Below are 17945 nucleotides of genomic sequence, written 5' to 3' on the forward strand. Positions count from 1 at the left end.
GTACATGAGCCACATTAACTACTCAATTATACTTTTTCTAATCAGTAGCGTTTAAGTGGGCTCCTTGTGCCGTTATAGATATAAGAATACGTGAACCATGTTATGATATACCTTGCTGATCCGTTCAAGGCCTAATGCGTGGTAGCGGCACGTCCTTCGAGATATTTCCCTTATTATGAGGTTATCCCGGAGATAAAAGTGGCGTTGGGAAGCCCTGTAATACGAGACAGAGATAACCGGCGAGTAGAAATGGCTATCAAAAAGGGGGGAGGGGGGGAGGGGGGGATGCCCGATCAAGTGTTTCATGCAATTCCCTTTATATATGATATTGTGAGACCAACGCTAAACTTGGCGCTGTGCAGAGGCAAGCAAACTAGTCATGCAGTACGTGGCGGCCGTGTCTGGCAGGGACGAAGAGGTGGGCGCCATCAAAGAGCACATCTTGAGAAGCACGCCCGTCCTCGAAGGTGAGAGGGATGGAATTATACGCTTGGTCTCTCAGCTTTGCACTTAACGTGATGCGGTGACAGAAGGCCTTTGCTAAACATAGAAGTTATGTGTGCATCATTGACTTACACCTACAGCTGGCGCTGGGTATGTTTTGTGTGTGATTTCGCAAAGGTCAGACAGAGACTAGGGCAAACTCAGGGAAGGCTCCTGATTATAGCGTTTCATTGGTGATGACCCATGTCAGATGTGAAGGGCCGCATTCATTCATTCACAAAACTTTATTAGTGTCCTGAAGCCCGGTCTTTTCAGACCGAGGCGGGCCGCGTCCACGTCGGCACCGCCAGTCCGAGCCTTATGGCGTCATCGTGGACCCTCTGGACAGCCCGTAGCTGATCTTTATATGAAGAGCTTGTTATCAACTTGTGCCAGTAAAGCCATTTTTCTTCGGGGTCGGCGAGAGTCGCGGGACAGCCCGCCAGCATGTGTCTGATGTCAATGATGCCATCGCACACGTTACATTCTTTCCTAATTTCTCTTTCGGGGTGAATTTTATTTATGAAATACGGAGTGGGGTACGTCCCGGTTTGCAGTAAACGTAGCGTGACTGCCTGAGCCCTGTTCAATTTTACGTGTGGCAGTGGGAATTGCCTACGCCCCAAGTAGTAATATTTAGTGATGTCGTTGTAAGTTAGTAAGTGATCTTTATGCTCCCCGGAATGGTAGTGGGCGTCGGTTCGGTTCTGACCGGCACGGCAAGCAAGTCCTCGTGCCAGGTCGTTCGTCACCTCGTTGAGGTTGGGCCGAGTCTCGTCCACTTGTCCCATATGTGCAGGAAACCATCGGATTTCAGTTTTGATAGTTTCGACCTTGTCGATAATTTTAGCCGCAGTCCCAGCTACATAGCCTTTGTCAAAGCTCTTAATTGCTGCTTTGGAATCGCTATAGATGAAAGACCATTTACGGTTCCTGATGGCTAGAGCAAGGGCTGCAGACCAGGAACTTTTTAATTGGCTTCTGCTTCACACCATACTAAAGACTTCTTAACAATAACGGTACTAAACGATAGGGTAGATTTGGCTTGAATGATAATCGATTACTGTACGCCTGGTCAATACTGAACGCAGACACTTCGGCGATGAACCTAGAGTACTTGCGTAATTGACAGTATTCTCTTTTTGTTCTGCGAGCAGTAAGAGTTGCTCGTACTGAGCTACTTTTCTGTACTGCAATCAATATTTACTTATCTCAACCAACTAGCCAGCTGACAAGCTTGGTGGCCTAGTTAAACTGATAACCAGTACGTGTCAACGCAACGCGGCAATTGATAGAACAGCGCCACCTTCGGTCCCTCCTTTAAATTGCCTAAAGTTTCTTGCGCGCTGAACAAAAAACAATCTAACCAGCACGCCCCCTTTATCATCCTGCTGAAATTGTGCTTTATGCGCGACCTGATTAACTCACCATAAGCAAAGCAAAGATGCGTAACAGAAGTTTCGATGTTTTATGTTTGTTTAGCCTTCGGGAATGCCAAGACACATCGGAACGACAACTCCTCAAGATTTGTAAGCGACTATTAAATTCCAATCGACTCACTCGCTTGCTCCATTGTGAATCCAGTGACTGTGAATGTTCCTTTCTCGTTACAGGGCAAATACATGGATATAGAATTCGACTTCAAAGGGGATCCGGTCGGCGGAGTGATTACAAATTGTGCGTAAACGTTACACGTCTTTATCGATATGCTCAAAGACGCATAGCCTGTTGCGCTGCACATGATTTTTGGTTGCTGTTGGCCCACTATCACAAATGGCTGGCACCTTTAAAAATAAAATAAAAGCTTAATGAGTTAGCGTATTGTGAACTATGAGCACAAACCAAGGAGAGAAAGCTACAGAGGCATGAACAATACCGTTGCTCTATGACATTCCTCGAACGTCATTGTTCAACTTTGTTTCAAGCAGCGTTACTGAAACAATATTGTATCAGTGCGCAAATAAAGGTTAGGTATGTTATATAGATGCTGTAGACATAAAATTTAGAAAGGTTAGAAGGCTTGATGCACCTCGTCATGCAACTAACACTCTGGTTTGGGGTCTTTTGCAGATTTGCTGGAAAAGGTGAGATATGCTATTCTTGCTCTGTTACAGTCTTGAACAACTATCTATTTGTGAGAATGAAAATAAGTGAGAACCGTAGTACAGATAAAAGAGATGAGATGCTGGAAAAAAAGTGTTTATTTCAGCCATAGCAGAGAAACGTAACCGTCCTACACCATGCGCTATGGGGAGGTCTGCGTCTTGTTTTCCTTCTGCAAATCAAACAGCTTTGGCAGTTGGTGCTGTACAATGAGTAACGGCTCCAGCAGGAACGTTGCCAGTGTTTTTCAGAAGCGTTCAGGAAATATAAATGCAGAAACTCATTCGCGTACTACGCGCGCAGTGAAATATTGGAGCCCCTTATTGCACGTCCTCCAGAAAACACGACTTAAGTTTATTGACCTCTTACTTTTCTTGTTATGATTATATCTCCTATTAGTTTGTTTTAGTTGTTATTAAAAAATTTGAATAATGAAAGATGTGTTTATGCTCAAAATCACTTTTCTTATCTCTCCTCCTTGGTGACAGTCTAGGGTAATCAGCCACACCCAGGGAGAGCGCAACTTCCATTTTTTCTATCAGTTGCTGAGCGGAGCTGAAGTTCACCTCTTGAGTAAGTATATTATTGTCTCTGGTAACGACTCTATTAGATTGATTTTGGATCCATAAGATTTTGCCGCACGTTGAAAGACTGGGTAACGAGACGGCAGCTCTGCGTCGTGATAATACATTATGGAAATGGATGGATTGAGCCAGTGCATATCACAAAATTTAAGTGGAACTCCGACTGCATATGTAGTGCCCAAATGGGAAAGATGTCTTTCTTAATTCTTGCAGATGCTACTCGTACTGTACGCTGCGCGGCTGTCGTACGGCTGGCATGCTGTACTTTCCGACATCGCATACAGCCAAAAAGAGAACACAGCGAAGTGCTGTTTGCGTCGTGTTTCGAAGGGTGTGCAACCACCTCACCATACAGAACTTGGGCCATTCATTTAGCTAATGCCGTTTAGCCAAGCCATCCGTTTTAACTTATGTACTTTGTCGCTTTGTCATCTTCTAAGTAGTATCGTAACCCATAGGGCTGATAGCCATGCAGTAGCTTTGATGGTGGTTCGTTTTTTGAACGGCTGCACTAAATAGAAAATTTAGGGCGACGACCGAAACATGGAGGGTTAGCAAATTCGCTTCAGTGAAAACAATTCTTAGAATCACATTCCTGTGAAGTAATCTTTCGTGATCTTGGGGTGACGAGCGGCAATATCAATAACGCATAAGGCGATAAAGTCCGAAAAGCAGCCAGTTAACTTTACATATGCGCATATCGCTGTGCGAAAAAAAAACTGTGAACGACCTTTTTTTTGTCACATATATAGCCGTCAAAGGCAAGTAGCTTGTTTCTTCGTAGGTGGACCTCATCTACACACGCCCTCCTCTCTTCTTTTTTTATTGCTTCTAGAAAGCCTTAAGCTGCAAAGGAACACTGAAAACTATTCCATTCTCAAGCACAGCAGATGTTCTCAATTGGAAAGCATGGATGACAGGAGTTATTTTGCTTTGACCAAGGTGAGCATACTGCGAAAATAATGCTGAGTTGCTAGGTGCCCTAAAATTTATAAGAAACCTTAGAAGAAAAGAAAACATCAAATGAGATTTCAATTCGAGCTGCAGTATTGCCTAGACGTGATGTGTTAAACGTTTGGCCGCCTACACGCCTTTAGCGTTGGGCGCGCACCCGTGCGCCCTTTCCAAAGAATGTGTTGACTTAAGCTATTGAAAACATTAAAGCTCTCACAGTCCGGAACGCGTTAAAATGAGCATATTTCAGACCTGTGGCGGCGCGTTTATCAAGCACGTTTTGTCGAGCATCGAGGAGTTCCAGCTCGCAGCCATGTCGTGACCGCCTTTTCTCTCTCTTATTCCCCGCTCGCACGCGATTCCCTCGTTGCAGAGGTCGATGGAGGCGCTGGGGATGAGCCCGTCTGAAGTGCACGCCGTGTTCCAAGTGGTTGCCGTCGTGCTCAAGTTGGGAAACGTAGAGTTTCAACCGCGGGCGAACATCGACGACACGGAAGGCTGCGCCCTCCTCAACGAGTACGGTGAGCGATGATGCCTCTATACCTTGTCTTCCTATCCCGTCGCGATCATTAATCTACGTGCACATGAGGAGCCTTTTCGGGTATCACAGCTCGATAGTTCGCCAAGACAGACCAATATTGAGAACCTAGAGCAATTTGGTTTAGATGTTGATATCCTCTCGTCTATACGGTGGTGGTTGTCGTCGTCCCAGAAGTTGTTGAACGAATTTATTAATCTATATGGAACGACTGATCTGTTTCTGACGTCACTACACTAGGTACCCGTGAATAGGAAGAGCAACACGTTGAAATGGACTAAGAGTGGGGTAGACTGAGAAAACAAATGTGGAGGGAAGGAGATAAAATGTGAAAACAACGTCGTGAGGGCCGAAGAGCAGATTTGGTTGATGTGTAGCGTTGCCAAGCGAAGTGACTCCCGGTCAACGTGTGACGAAACACTCCATGTTTTCAGGACTCCACACTTCGTTTGGGTCACGTCGCGGTTCTAGAACCAGTGTTTCTGTTGCCGAGCCGTCCGCGGCCTTTGCCTCGGCATAGAAAACGGAGCAGACGAGGTCGATGGTACAGAGCGAGCGCTGCATCTTTGCCGGCATCAGCAGCGCGAGGGAACCCCCTTAATTGAGAGACGATTACCAGCCGGATAATTCACGTTTTCACCTATGCCTAGGCCGCGCTAATAGAGTAACACAGTATAGTGACTTAGCAAGCCTCCGCTGCGGGTTACACTAGCAGGTGTCATTATCGGCTAACGATGAATTTCCCTCGAAGCAACGCTGTGTATATCGGTTTGGGCGTCGACAAACCAAACAGATGCGGTTGCTCATTTTTGAAACGACTAGCAGATGTAAGTAGAATTCACTCACGCCCTCTTTCTCTCTCTTGCAGAGTTGTACGAAATTTGCGAGTTGCTCCGGGTGGACTTTGCATTCCTCCATTCTGCCTTGACCCAGAAGATGGTGGAGACGAGACACGACGTGGCCGTCACCGACCTCTCAGCCAATGAAGTGAGCTCACCCCTTATCTAGCTTTTTCGTCTTGCCTATTGTTAATCGAGATGATTTTGTACTGTGATGAACCGGGCTTACTGAAGATTGTGTGAAACTTCATCGTAAGTAGATAGATAAAGGCGTGAGCATAGTTTTTGTTTACTACACGAGAGATGTCCTTATCCTCCTACCTATCTATATGAAACCGCTGGTTTATTGTTAACGTCAATGCACTAGTTACCTGAGAATAGGAAGAATAACACGTTGGAATGGACTACGAATGGTGCAAATATCCTTATTGTCACTTGATTTACCGGCTCGGTAACTGAAGACCAAGAAGCTGATGACAACTAATCAAACTTCGCGCAGACGCATGTGCTATGAGCTACGACATCGCTTGAACTAGATGTTGGCTGTCGCCTAAATTCGTGACCATGTCGGTCTTAGGGCGTGGCGACGTCGCCGGGGATAATAGTCGGCGAACTTATAATCGACAATCGACGCATTCGTGTAATGCATGCAACCTTAATAAACACTTTGTTGTTGATGAGTTGACTGAAAGCAGTATATTGTATAATACCAACACACCGTTGCACTAGAAAAAAACACGTATTTACTTTGCGGCGCAATTTAGCGCCGGTTGCAACGGTCGCTATTAACAAACGTTCACGCCGCCGCAAACCTGGATAATTTATTCTTCGTGTGCATTTTTGTATCTTCTTTCAGGCCACATATTCCAAGAATGCCTTATGCAAAGCTTTGTACAGCCGCCTATTCACGTGGTTAGTAAGCCGAATAAATGATAGCATACGGGTAAGTGCCAGCCTTTCATATACCAGATCATCGCTTTTGGAGCAAGCTAAACATCCAGCCTGCACGTTTGTTCTCCAGGCGAAGCGCCTCGGGAAAAGAAAATGTCTCGGAATCCTGGACATTTATGGATTTGAAGTTCTAGAGGTAACACGCGACACTTTGTTTTTTATTTGTGCGCAAGGGCGTTATTTTCGTTCTCCCCCTCCTTTTTTGTTCTTCTGCGTTATTATTCGTGTAAGACACTTCGCATGTTCTCATGTGGGGCCATTTTTTCCACCCGCGTCCTCCAATTAAATACAGTCGAATCTCAAAATAACAAACACGGGTATAATGAATTATAGGTTTGAACGAACTAAATCTAAAATGTTTTTCGCCAAAATGGCACACCTCCCCCCCCCCCCTCCCCCTCCACCACCAACGACTAACGAATACATACTTATAACGAATATTGGTTAATGAAAGTATTTTCGGGTGAGCTGCGACTTCGCTATGACGAGGTTCGACTCCACTTTAACTTCATGTCTTGTATGTGGCGTTGTTTTGTGCGCGTTGTCTGTCTGTTGCATGTCCTGTGGGTACAATTTCATTTATCATAGCATCCACCTGGAGGATCACGCTAGGCGTACCGCCAGGCAGACCTCTCCCGTTTTCATAAGAGTCTCTCTCTCTCTTTCTCTTATGCAGAAAAACTGTTTTGAACAGTTTGTTATAAATTATTGCAACGAGAAGCTTGAGCAACTCTTCATAGTACTTACGCTCAAACAAGAGCAGGAGGAGTACGTGCGTGAGGTAAGTAGGCTCTCGTGCCCGTTCTGAACTTCCACTACTTTTTCGTACATCTCCGCCTCCTAATGAACATCGTCTTTCATTGCAGGGTATTCAATGGGAGCACATAGACTACTTTAATAATGCAATAATTTGTGACCTCATTGAAAAGGTACGTCCGCCAGTACTGCCTCGCAGCCCCTTTCCGTGAACGTTTTACGATGTTTCACTCTGTGAACGGTGGTCTCTATTGCTGCGATACCTGCTCGCTATAGGAACCTGAAACAACTCTCGTTTTCTGTTTTATGCACGTGCGGAAATATTGTATTGGTCATTGCACTTTAACGGGGTTCACGGCAAGCGTGTAGGCAGTGTCAGTGACTCCTTTTCTTTTCTTCTCTGCAGAAACTACCACTGCTAATTTAGTAACGGTTCTTGATACGAATCTGGCACTGCTTTCGGTTCCGGTGACAGAGAGATGTGATTCAGTCTTCCGCTTTAATCAGACTAGAGTGGAGAGGAAGGGGCTACTTCCGGGTCATAGTAGTTCCCACCCGAACGCGTACGAGCAGTGTCGGGAACCCGTTCTTTCTCTTCGTATGAAAGGCGGCCCTGATAACTTATTGATGTTTCCTTATTAGATAGAATCAGACACCGATTTCGGTTCCGGTAGTAGATGTGCTTGAGTCTTCTGCTTTAATCAGCCAATAATGGACAGGAAGTAGCTACTTACGGGTCACAAAAGTCTCCCAGCCTAACACGGCTGAGCAACAATGGCAGGAAACGTCAACGTCCTGCTCTTTGCTTCGTTCGCGGCAGAATAACCACGGCATCCTGGCGATGCTGGATGAAGAGTGCCTTCGGCCGGGGCCCGCCACTGACGAGAGCTTTCTGTACAAGCTGACCAAGGTGTGCCAGGACAGCCCCTACTTCGAGAGCAAGGGATGCAAAAACCTCACGGGGACCGACGTCTCGCTGCCGCCACAGTGCTTCCGTCTTAGGCATTACGCCGGTGCTGTGAGTGGTGCCTTCTATCTCAGAGCGTTTCCCTAAGGAACTTCGCGAGCAACTTTTCGCTCTTTTGACTGAAACGTGCATCGTTCCATTCTGTTTTAGGTTACCTATTCTGTTGTTGGTTTTATTGATAAAAACAATGATCATCTCTACCGTGACCTGTCTCAAGCCATGTACAGTTGCGATCATCCCCTGATGAAGGTTCTGTTTCCTGAAGGTAAGCTTATTGCGTAGATGCATTCTACCTGATCGCAGTTATTATTGAGTTTGCTGTCTTCAATTATTTTCGTCTTGAAAAAAAAAATGACATAGCATAGTGATCATTATGAAGCAGTCGAGAACAAAAGGAGTATCTAAAGATACCTGCCTCATAAACTTAGGACATTTTCGGCGCCTGACGCTGATGCCTAAATATGCGCGGCAGCTAATGTTTCAGTAGCTTGTTCTTGCACAACAATTTCTTTGACGTGCTTTGCTTTTCATTTCTGCACCCGCAGGGAACCCAAAGCGCACGACGCTAAAGCGTCCAACAACGACTGCCACACAGTTCAAGATTTCCATTGGAGCACTTGTAAAAAATTTGCAAGCGAAAACGCCAAACTACGTACGCTGCATTAAGGCACGTGTCCACACAATCTTCTTTGTCAACCCCGCTTTGTCGAGTAATTGTTGGGCCTCTGTTTTTTTGCATGACTGACGGTGATAACGCTATTTAGAGAAAAAAAAAGCATTGTGCCAGTTACGGGCCTGTCTTTAAACGCTTATTGTTGCAGTAGGCTCTATTCCCCAAATGCATTTTGCAGCCAAATGAACTCAAGCAGCCGATGATCTTCGAGATGGCACTGGTTCAGCATCAAGTCCGGTACCTCGGGTAAGGTTCTGTTTTCTTTTTCCTCGTGTGGCGTACCTAATTAGCTTAGGTATACGATGCAATGGAGACAGATATACAGTAAAGAAGTAGCATTTGCACAATTTTCTTTCTCGCAATTTTCACTCTTTTCACGCAATTCGTGACTGGTTTATTTCAATTCATCTTCACCGTGTCATTGAACAACACTCCGAATAGTCTTTGGACCCGACAATCTTTGGCTAGGGTAGCCGTCGCGTGATCTGCGCGTTCTAGACGCAGTAAATGAACACACTTATAAATTACTATAATCAACGTTGCAGTTTTTCCAACCTTATCGTGCATGTAAAGCTCGGAACTTGGATGGTGCAAATGAAGGCTTGCGGTGCAGCTTCTTGCAAGCTCCTTCAAGTTGCGCCTGCCTTTCTTTGCCTGCAGACTGATGGAGAACCTGAGGGTGCGTCGCGCGGGGTTCGTCTTCAGGCAGGACTACGTGGCATTTCTGGAGCGCTACAAGTTGCTCAGCGTTCGCACCTGGCCCCAGTGGACGGGCCTGCCGGTTGAAGGAGTCACACTTCTGCTCCGAGACCTGCCAATCCACCCTTCGGAGTACGTCTTCGGCAGGACCAAGATATTCATCAAAAGCCACCGGACGGTGTGTATTGTTGGTGCTTTGCGCTTTGGGGAGAAACGAGAGAGAGAGAGAGAGAGAGAGAGAGAGAGAGAAGCGATAAGAGAAAAGCGGTGAGATTAACTAGTCTGTCAGACCGGTCGGCTACCCTGCACTGGGGAAGGGAGAAAGGGGACTAAAGGATAAGGTGAGACACTCACACTATGCACTCACACGCATGCACGGCATGCGTGTGAGTCGCTCAGTTCGTCATCAGCAATTATGTGGGCTGGGGCATTTTAAGAAATGCAGTGCTTTTGCGGCATTCCGCGTTGCAGACGTGCGAGGCCACGGTCCGAGGAGCTTGTATCCGGTATAAGGCCTGTCGTCTATTTGCCCTAAAGCTGCCCGAAGTGCAAGCCTCAGATCTTGCGATGGGCGTTCACGCAGGAGGTGTTTTAAAGATTCATCTGTGTCAAGTGTGTTGCAACTGGCATTCTCTGCAATTCCAATTATTTATTCAAATTCCAGTTTATTGCAGTTGGCTTTTAGATAGGTTAAGATGCGGTGATGTCATATCAGTCGCAGCTCAATTGATTGGGTGATCACAATCGCAGTGATGGTGCGAAGGTCACTTGGAGTATCATCGTGTTGTGTGGATATGTGGTATGACAATGCTTTTCCAGTCATTGTGACCACTGTGCAGGAGGCGCTAGCTCAGACAAATTAGGAAGCTGTGCCATTCTCTTAAGATTTTTATGCTAGTTGTGATCATCACAGTTTCGCACCTGCAAGGAAAGTTGCTAAGGCAAACGATAGCCCAAGGGTCTGTTCTCTCTGTGTAGACTTACCTTGCATCGATAGGATTATCAATATAAGCAGAAAAAATCTTGATTTATGGTATTTCTCCGCTTGCGGTGGCGGGCACCACGGATGAAGACGTCAATTGGGAATAAGCCGATCCAACAACTAAATACATTCGGTTTCATTGATTCATGCTCCAGGATGAACCAGCGGTCTGCCGTGGACACTATGGCACACAACAACGCCTCAAGCAAACATGTCTCGCTGTGAGTTATGTACACTACGTAAACAAACACAAGTGGGACACGCAAGTAATTTTTAACATCAACTCACCGCTCTAGTATTGCACTAAACTCTAATGAACTTAAGCACTCACCATAAACATCACCGACAATTATAGTCAATCAACCCAAACAGCACAGAAAGTGCTTACATCGATTCCCATCCGCATATTTTTGTTTCAACTACCTTTGATATCTCCATCTGAATCTCAATACAATTGGCTGGAAACGCTCAATCGACAAGGCCTTGGAGTGACCTTTACCATAACAATACCATACCATAAGCATACCCTCCGCGCAGGCTTAGCGGGGCGTTGCGCTGCTAAACACGAGGTCGCGGGATCAAATCCCGGCCGCGGCGGCCGCATTTGGATGGGGGCGAAATGCGAAAACGCCCATTGACATTGACGGCACGTTAAATATCTCCTGGTGGTCAAAATTAATCTGGTATCGCGCAATACGGCCTGTCTCATAATCAAATCGTTGTTTTGGTACGTCAAACCTCAGAATTCAATTCAAATACCACAAGTAAATACCACAAGCAAAGTGCTTCACAAGGTTCGGCTACCACCACTTCGTGTCCTCGCCTCTCGAAGACTCCTTACGCACTTATGCAGACCAAGCAATTCTAGAGCGAATTGAGCTCTCCCAAATCGGCTTTGCAACGAACTGAGTCGCATGTGTTAATAGCGCTCAACATTCTTCGTCTTCTAGGTCTTAAATTCCCCAAATGAAGACAGCCACCTGAGCGACTATGGTTGTAAGTAAACCTTGACTGCCAGCTGACAATTCCGTGGATACACAACAAGCGATCTACACACTTAGCGGAAGCACATCCGATGGAACAATTGGAGAGAACGCATGACCAACATATTCAAGTATTCACCTGCGATTCCGCTGGTATGGTGTACCAAGCCGGCGCAGCAGCGTTTGTGATTCCGACCCTCAAGGTGCCCTGCGTAGCCCGACTAGACTACGCCGTCTCGTCGACAGTATGCGAGAGCACGCATGGACATTGAGGCAGTCTTAAGAAAACTGGTGTCCTACAGGACGCGGCACGTTGTAATGCCGTCAGACAGCAAGGCTTCTCTGCGGTTGTCGCGACGAGGGTTTCCTCCGGAGAAGTCCACACAATATTCGTTACGCCTTCTCAAAGAAATTGGAGGAAGCTTCAGCTTCGCCTTCAAGAGCGGAACGCGATAGCATTTAAAGATCCCTGACTGCTTCTTACGCTTCCCGGCAACTGCAGCTTGCGTAACCGTAATGTTTAATGGGAAACGCTGGCAGTGAACGCTATGCAAGAAGGGCGAACTTTCAGGTACCATCATCATCATCATCATTATCATCATCATCATCATCATCATCATCATCATCCTGGTTACGCCCACTGCAGGGCAAAGACCTCTCCCATACTTCTCCAACAGCCCCGGTCATGTACTAATTGTGGCCATGTTGTACCCGCAAACTTCTTAATCTCATCCGCCCACCTAACTTTCTGCCGCCCCCTGCTACGCTTCCCTTCCCTTGGAATCCAGTCCGTAACCCTTAATGACCATCGGTTATCTTCCCTCCTCATTACATGTCCTGCCCATGCCCATTTCTTTTTCTTGATTTCAACTAAGATGTCATTAACTGGCGTTTGTTCCCTCACCCAATCTGCTCTTTTCTTATCCCTTAACGTTACACCCATCGTTCTTCTTTTCATAGCTCATTGCGTCGTCGTCAATTTGAGTAGAACCCTTTTCGTAAGCCTCCAGGTTTCTGCCCCGTAGGTGAGTACTGGTAAGACACAGCTATTACACACTTTTCTCTTGAGGGATAATGGCAACCTGCTGTTCATGATCTGAGAATGCCTGCCAAACGCACCCCAGCCCATTCCTATTCTTCTGATTATTTCCGTCTCGTGATCCGGATCCGCCGTCACTACCTGCCCTAAGTAGATGTATTCCCTTACCACTTCCAGTGCCTCGCTACCTATTGTAAATTGCTGTTCTCTTCCGAGACTGTTAAACATTACTTTAGTTTTCTGCAGATTAATTTTTAGACCCACTCTTCTGCTTTGCCTCTCCAGGTCAGTGAGCATGCATTACAATTGGTCCCCTGAGTTACTAAGCAAGGCAATATCATCAGCGAATCGCAAGTTACTAAGGTATTCTCCATTAACTTTTATCTCCAGTTCTTCCCAATCCAGGTCTCTGAATACCTGCTGTAAACACGCTGTGAATAGCACTGGAGAGATCGCATCTCCCTGCCTGACGCCTTTCTTTATTGGGATTTTATTGCTTTCTTTATGGAGGACTACGGTGGCTGTGGAGCCGCTATAGATATCTTTCAGTATCTTTACACACGGCTCGTCTACACCCTGATTCCGTAATACCTCCATGACGGCTGAGGTTTCGACAGAATCAAACGCTTTCTCGTAATCAATGAAAGCTATATATAAGGGTTGGTTATATTCTGCACATTTTTCTATCACCTGATTGATAGTGTGAATATGGTCTATTGTTGAGTAGCCTTTACGGAATCCTGCCTGGTCCTTTGCTTGACAGAAGTCTAAGATTTTCCTGATTCTATTTGCGATTACCTTATTAAATAGCTTGTAGGCAACGGACAGTAAGCTGATTGGTCTATAATTTTTCAAGTCTTTGGCGTCCCTTTTCTCATGGATTAGGATTATGTTAGCGTTCTTCCATGATTCCGGTACGCTCGAGGTCATGATGCATTGCGTATACAGGGTGGCCAGCTTTTCTAGAACAATCTGGCCACCATTCTTCAACAAATCTCTTGTTACCTGATCCTCCCCAGCTGCCTTCCCCCTTTGCATAGCTCCCAAGGCTTTCTTTACTTGTTCCGGCGTTACTTGTTCGATCTAAAGTTCCTCTAGACTATTCTCTCTTCCATAATCGTCGTATGTGCCACTGGTACTGTATAAATCACTATAGAACTCCTCAGCCACTTGAACTATCTCATCCATATTAGTAATGATATTGCCGGCTTTGTCTCTTAACGCATACATCTGATTCTTGCCAATTACTAGTTTCTTCTTCACTGCTTTTAGGCTTCCTTCGTTCCTGAGAGCATGTTCAATTCTATCCATATTATAGTTCCTTATGTCAGCTGTCTTACGCTTGTTGATTAACTTCGAAAGTTCTGCCAGTTCTATTCTAGCTGTAGGGTTAGAGGCTTTCATACATTGGCGTTTCTTGATCAGATATTTCGTCTCCTGCGATAGTTCACTGGTATCCTGCCTAACGGAGTTACAACCGACTTCCATTGCACACTCCTTAATGATGCCCACAAGATTGTCGTTCAATGCTTCAACACTAAGGTCCTCTTCCTGAGTTAAAGCCGAATACCTGTTCTGTAGCTTGATCTGGAATTCCTCTATTTTCCCTCTTACCGCTAACTCATTGATCGGCTTCTTATGCACCAGTTTCTTCCGTTCCCTCCTCAGGTCTAGGCTAATTCGAGTTCTTACCATCCTATGGTCACTGCAGCGCACCTTGCTGAGCACGTCCACATCTTGTATGATGCCAGGGTTAGCGCAGAGTATAAGGTCTATTTCATTTCTAGTCTCGCCGTTCGGGCTCCTCCACGTCCACTTTCGGCTATCCCGCTTGCGGAAGAAGGTATTCATTATCCGCATATTATTCTGTTCTGCAAACTCTACTAATAACTCTCCCCTGCTATTCCTAGTGCCCATTTCATATTCCCCCACTGCTTTGTCTCCAGCCTGCTTCTTGCCTACCTTGGCATTAAAGTCGCCCATTGGTATAGTGTATTTTGTTTTCACTCTACCCATCGCCGATTCCACGTCTTCATAGAAGCTTTCGACTTCCTGGTCATCATGACTGGATGTAGGGTATAAACACGGCCTTTTGCGTGGACCGATCCCAGAGGTAGCGCACAGTCGCGTGAAACCTCAAACGGCAGCTGGAAAAGGGGCTTGTGTTTGAGTTTCCGCGCAAAAAAAAAAATTGTTTTCTCGTATATTCAAATTACAATCCGACGCTATCATGTCTGTAGGTTGTGGGTAAGTCGTACCTTACGAATTTTCTGAGGCATTTTTCTTTGAGAAATTCAATTATTTCAGTGACGCCCGAATCATCCCGTGGTTCGGGATGATTTTTCTCTCACGAACAACGCCGCCGTCGCCGGCACCGCATGTTCTGCGACACGGGGCCCTTACAATGCTATCGTGTTAAAAAATGAGCTGCCTCCGATTTGCTATAAAGTTTGAATGGCTCCTCTCGCACGTAGGTGTAGTGGGAAATGAGGTGGCTGGCAGACTTCTTCGCGATGCATTAGACATTAGGCCAGCAAAGGACGCTCCTAGAGACCCTCGACACCTTCTAATTCAGGCCATCGCCAGTCATTTCCAGTCTTTATCGTTACTGTCTCACCAGTCCTGTGCGAAGACGGGACTCAGCAGGCCAGAAGCCTCCCTGTTGTATCGCCATCGCACGGGGTCAGCGCGTACTCCTGCATGGCTAAACAAGGTCAGATTTGCTGCGTCGCTCTTGTCTGTGACGTGTAAGACTCTATGACATGTTGAAACATATTTGTTGCAGTGTTCGAGACTCGCTACACAAGGATTTTTTTTTTTTTTTGTGAAGCGCTTCAGCTAGCGTAGACATGTTTCCGTGAGGACACTGAACATGCAGGCTGGAGGTGTTTCGGCTCCTGCTGAAGTTCTTAGGCGATGCGGATTTAAACTGTGATTGGTAACGTTTAGCGGACTCACTTCGGGTCATTGTGCCTTGGAGTGGGCGGGCCGGCCCGGCATCATGCTCTGAATGGCTCACAAGCAGTTGCGTAGCCAGGGGAAATATGTCGTGTTTGACTTTTTCTCTGCACTTGCACTCGCAGCACCAGATCAAGGAGTGCAGCAATGCAGGCTCGCACAAAAATTCATCAGCAAGCCAGGGCACTTGGTGACTGGCAGCCCAACTGATGATATGCAACATTTTTATTGCTACCGAATTCGGTATGCGAAGGACAACCTCACATGATCATCCGCTAAAATGATGACCTAGCGTCCGACCCCTTCTCAGTGTAGCTTGTTTAGGGGCTCTAGGGGAGACAAGTTGTGAAGGGTGAGAGGAGTAGTGTTCAGAAACAAAAACAAAATATGTAGCCCAAATATAATGACATAGCCAAAAGAAAACTTTTGAAGCCAACTTGGGACGAGAAGTAGCCTAATTTGGCTATTCGTAGTCCAACCCGGTAACCCTGGCGTTCTTTCCTTAGTTTTCTTGCACTTATTTATTACCAAGTGCACAACGTGTGCGCGTTCGTTGGCGTGGTGATTGGGGAAGCCGTGTTGAAGAGCTAAAGAGAGAAGGGACCACCGCAGCTGGAAATGCGAGCCGACGGGGATTTATTGGGATATATACGACGCGCCGTTGGGCCGTCCAAGAGATCAGCGATTAGCAACGGCGCAATAGGCAGCGACAGGCAGCGTGTTCGTAGTGCAGATAATCCTCGGGAGGATCAGAGGCACCAGACATTATATCCCGGTCTTTCTGCAGCTTCGCTGGTCTTTCGTTTACGTTGCTATAGAAGAACTGGCGTCCTTCTTGTCTCTGATGTCTTCTGCGAATATCATTGTATAGCTTTGGCAGATATGGCCTCTGCGCACCATGGACAGTAAGCAGCGCTCAGTTCGTCTGGAAGAGACGAGCTGATAGTATGCATGATGTCTGCGTCGGTAACAGAGTCAGCTCTTTCATGGGCAACCGAGTTGCGGCTGACCTCAAACGGTCAACGCTAAACAGCCGAACGCGTCTCTCTAAAGCAGCCCTGACCATAACTGAGTTCGTCTCTCCGTGTCATTTCTGTCGCCCATGTTCTTACTGCTGCGCCTTAATTCTGGTCATAGAGATGCGCCAACTAGGCCAGTGACGTGTTCTATTAGGCAAATTAGCCGGCTGTATATGGCGAGATATGTTCATTTCACGACTTTAAACTATTGTGCAAAGATTATATTATTCTTGCGTTCTCTTACGAACTGGTTTGGCTGCGGGGCAACCGCGGTTCGCCTGCAGCAGGGTCGTTAGGAAATGTTTCTAATACTTGCATCGCTGTTTCTCCCTGCGGATTGGAGCAACCACTGTTGTCCCTCATAGTATTCGAACGAAACAAATATTGGACCCGCATTCGAAAATTTGAATATTCGCACAGCCCTACTACTAGTTACCATTAAATATTTCGACAAAGGAGTAGAAAGTTATTAGAAGCAACGCTCAACAACGTAGCAGTACGCCCGGCGCACGCCGCTCGAACTCGCAACGGCGTTGCGACTCACAAGGCACCGGAGACCCACGGTCGGTGAATTACAGAAAGAGCCCGTGGCACCACCTCGCGAGCGGAGGCCGTTCTAGAAGCTCTTCTTTCGCTCGACGACAGGCGGCGCGAGCGTAGGCTGAAACGGGAAACGGGAAAGGTGTGCCGGCGGCGAACGGGGATCTCCACAGTAGCTCCACAGAACGCGAGGCTCAAGGCTGCTCGAGATAAAGTGTAGCTCGTCGCGTTCTTGCGAAACGAAACTCTCGGTCGTGATGGTTTACTCGCCACCGCGGGTCGCTTCATCCGACTGCGCCCTGGTGAGCGCTTAGTGTTTAGCATACGTTTGCAGACTGCGCTCTTTGCGAACTATCGGAATCTGCGCGGCCATGACCTGTGCGAAGGAAAGCCAGTTTCTGTCTCTTTTATGTTGTGTCGTTGTCATGGCGCCATACTAGTTGCTACGAGCTAAGTAAGATTGAGCTGAAATTGTGAATGAAATGGCAAAGCTGAGACTTTTCCTGTCAAGTTCCACCCTTGTCTTCCTACCAATTTGTGCTCATCCTTACTAAGCTCCATATGGGCCCATATGATGCTGAGATACTTTGTTGTTACGCTTAAATTTGGAGGTGCAGCGGAAAGGGAGTATACTGCTGAAGTTCGTGTGCCCTATGTGATACGTTATGATACGTTATAGGTTATGTTCGAAGTGGAGTCGCACTGTACGCATTCTACAAAAGCGTCGCAGCGAATATTTAGCATGGAAGCTGCTGCTCAGTGTCGTCCATGTGGACGTGATTTGTAATCGAAGTCATGGAATTTGCAGTTGCGCTGCGGACCCAGCTTTTTTTCGTCAAACATGGAGATGGCTTATTGAGACAGTAGTATTGTTTAC

General features: G+C 46.5%; 1 protein-coding gene across 1 annotated transcript in view; it reads left to right on the forward strand.

Moving 5' to 3' along the window:
* The window catches only part of Myo95E (Myosin 95E), a 176421-nt gene that overhangs the window by 137514 nt on the left and 20962 nt on the right, over window positions 1-17945 (forward strand). Inside the window, exons 6-22 of the mRNA XM_055071074.2 lie at window positions 363-467; window positions 1966-2012; window positions 2097-2160; window positions 2554-2567; window positions 3075-3159; window positions 4006-4112; window positions 4498-4645; window positions 5531-5649; window positions 6358-6444; window positions 6523-6588; window positions 7129-7233; window positions 7319-7381; window positions 8029-8226; window positions 8326-8440; window positions 8721-8842; window positions 9027-9094; window positions 9509-9725. Of these exons, the coding sequence (XP_054927049.1) occupies window positions 363-467; window positions 1966-2012; window positions 2097-2160; window positions 2554-2567; window positions 3075-3159; window positions 4006-4112; window positions 4498-4645; window positions 5531-5649; window positions 6358-6444; window positions 6523-6588; window positions 7129-7233; window positions 7319-7381; window positions 8029-8226; window positions 8326-8440; window positions 8721-8842; window positions 9027-9094; window positions 9509-9725 (1730 nt within the window). The remainder of the gene's footprint in view (window positions 1-362; window positions 468-1965; window positions 2013-2096; window positions 2161-2553; window positions 2568-3074; window positions 3160-4005; window positions 4113-4497; window positions 4646-5530; window positions 5650-6357; window positions 6445-6522; window positions 6589-7128; window positions 7234-7318; window positions 7382-8028; window positions 8227-8325; window positions 8441-8720; window positions 8843-9026; window positions 9095-9508; window positions 9726-17945) is intronic.

The sequence above is a fragment of the Dermacentor andersoni genome, chromosome 5 (assembly GCF_023375885.2).
Source record: "Dermacentor andersoni chromosome 5, qqDerAnde1_hic_scaffold, whole genome shotgun sequence".
Taxonomy (NCBI): Eukaryota; Metazoa; Arthropoda; class Arachnida; order Ixodida; family Ixodidae; genus Dermacentor; species Dermacentor andersoni.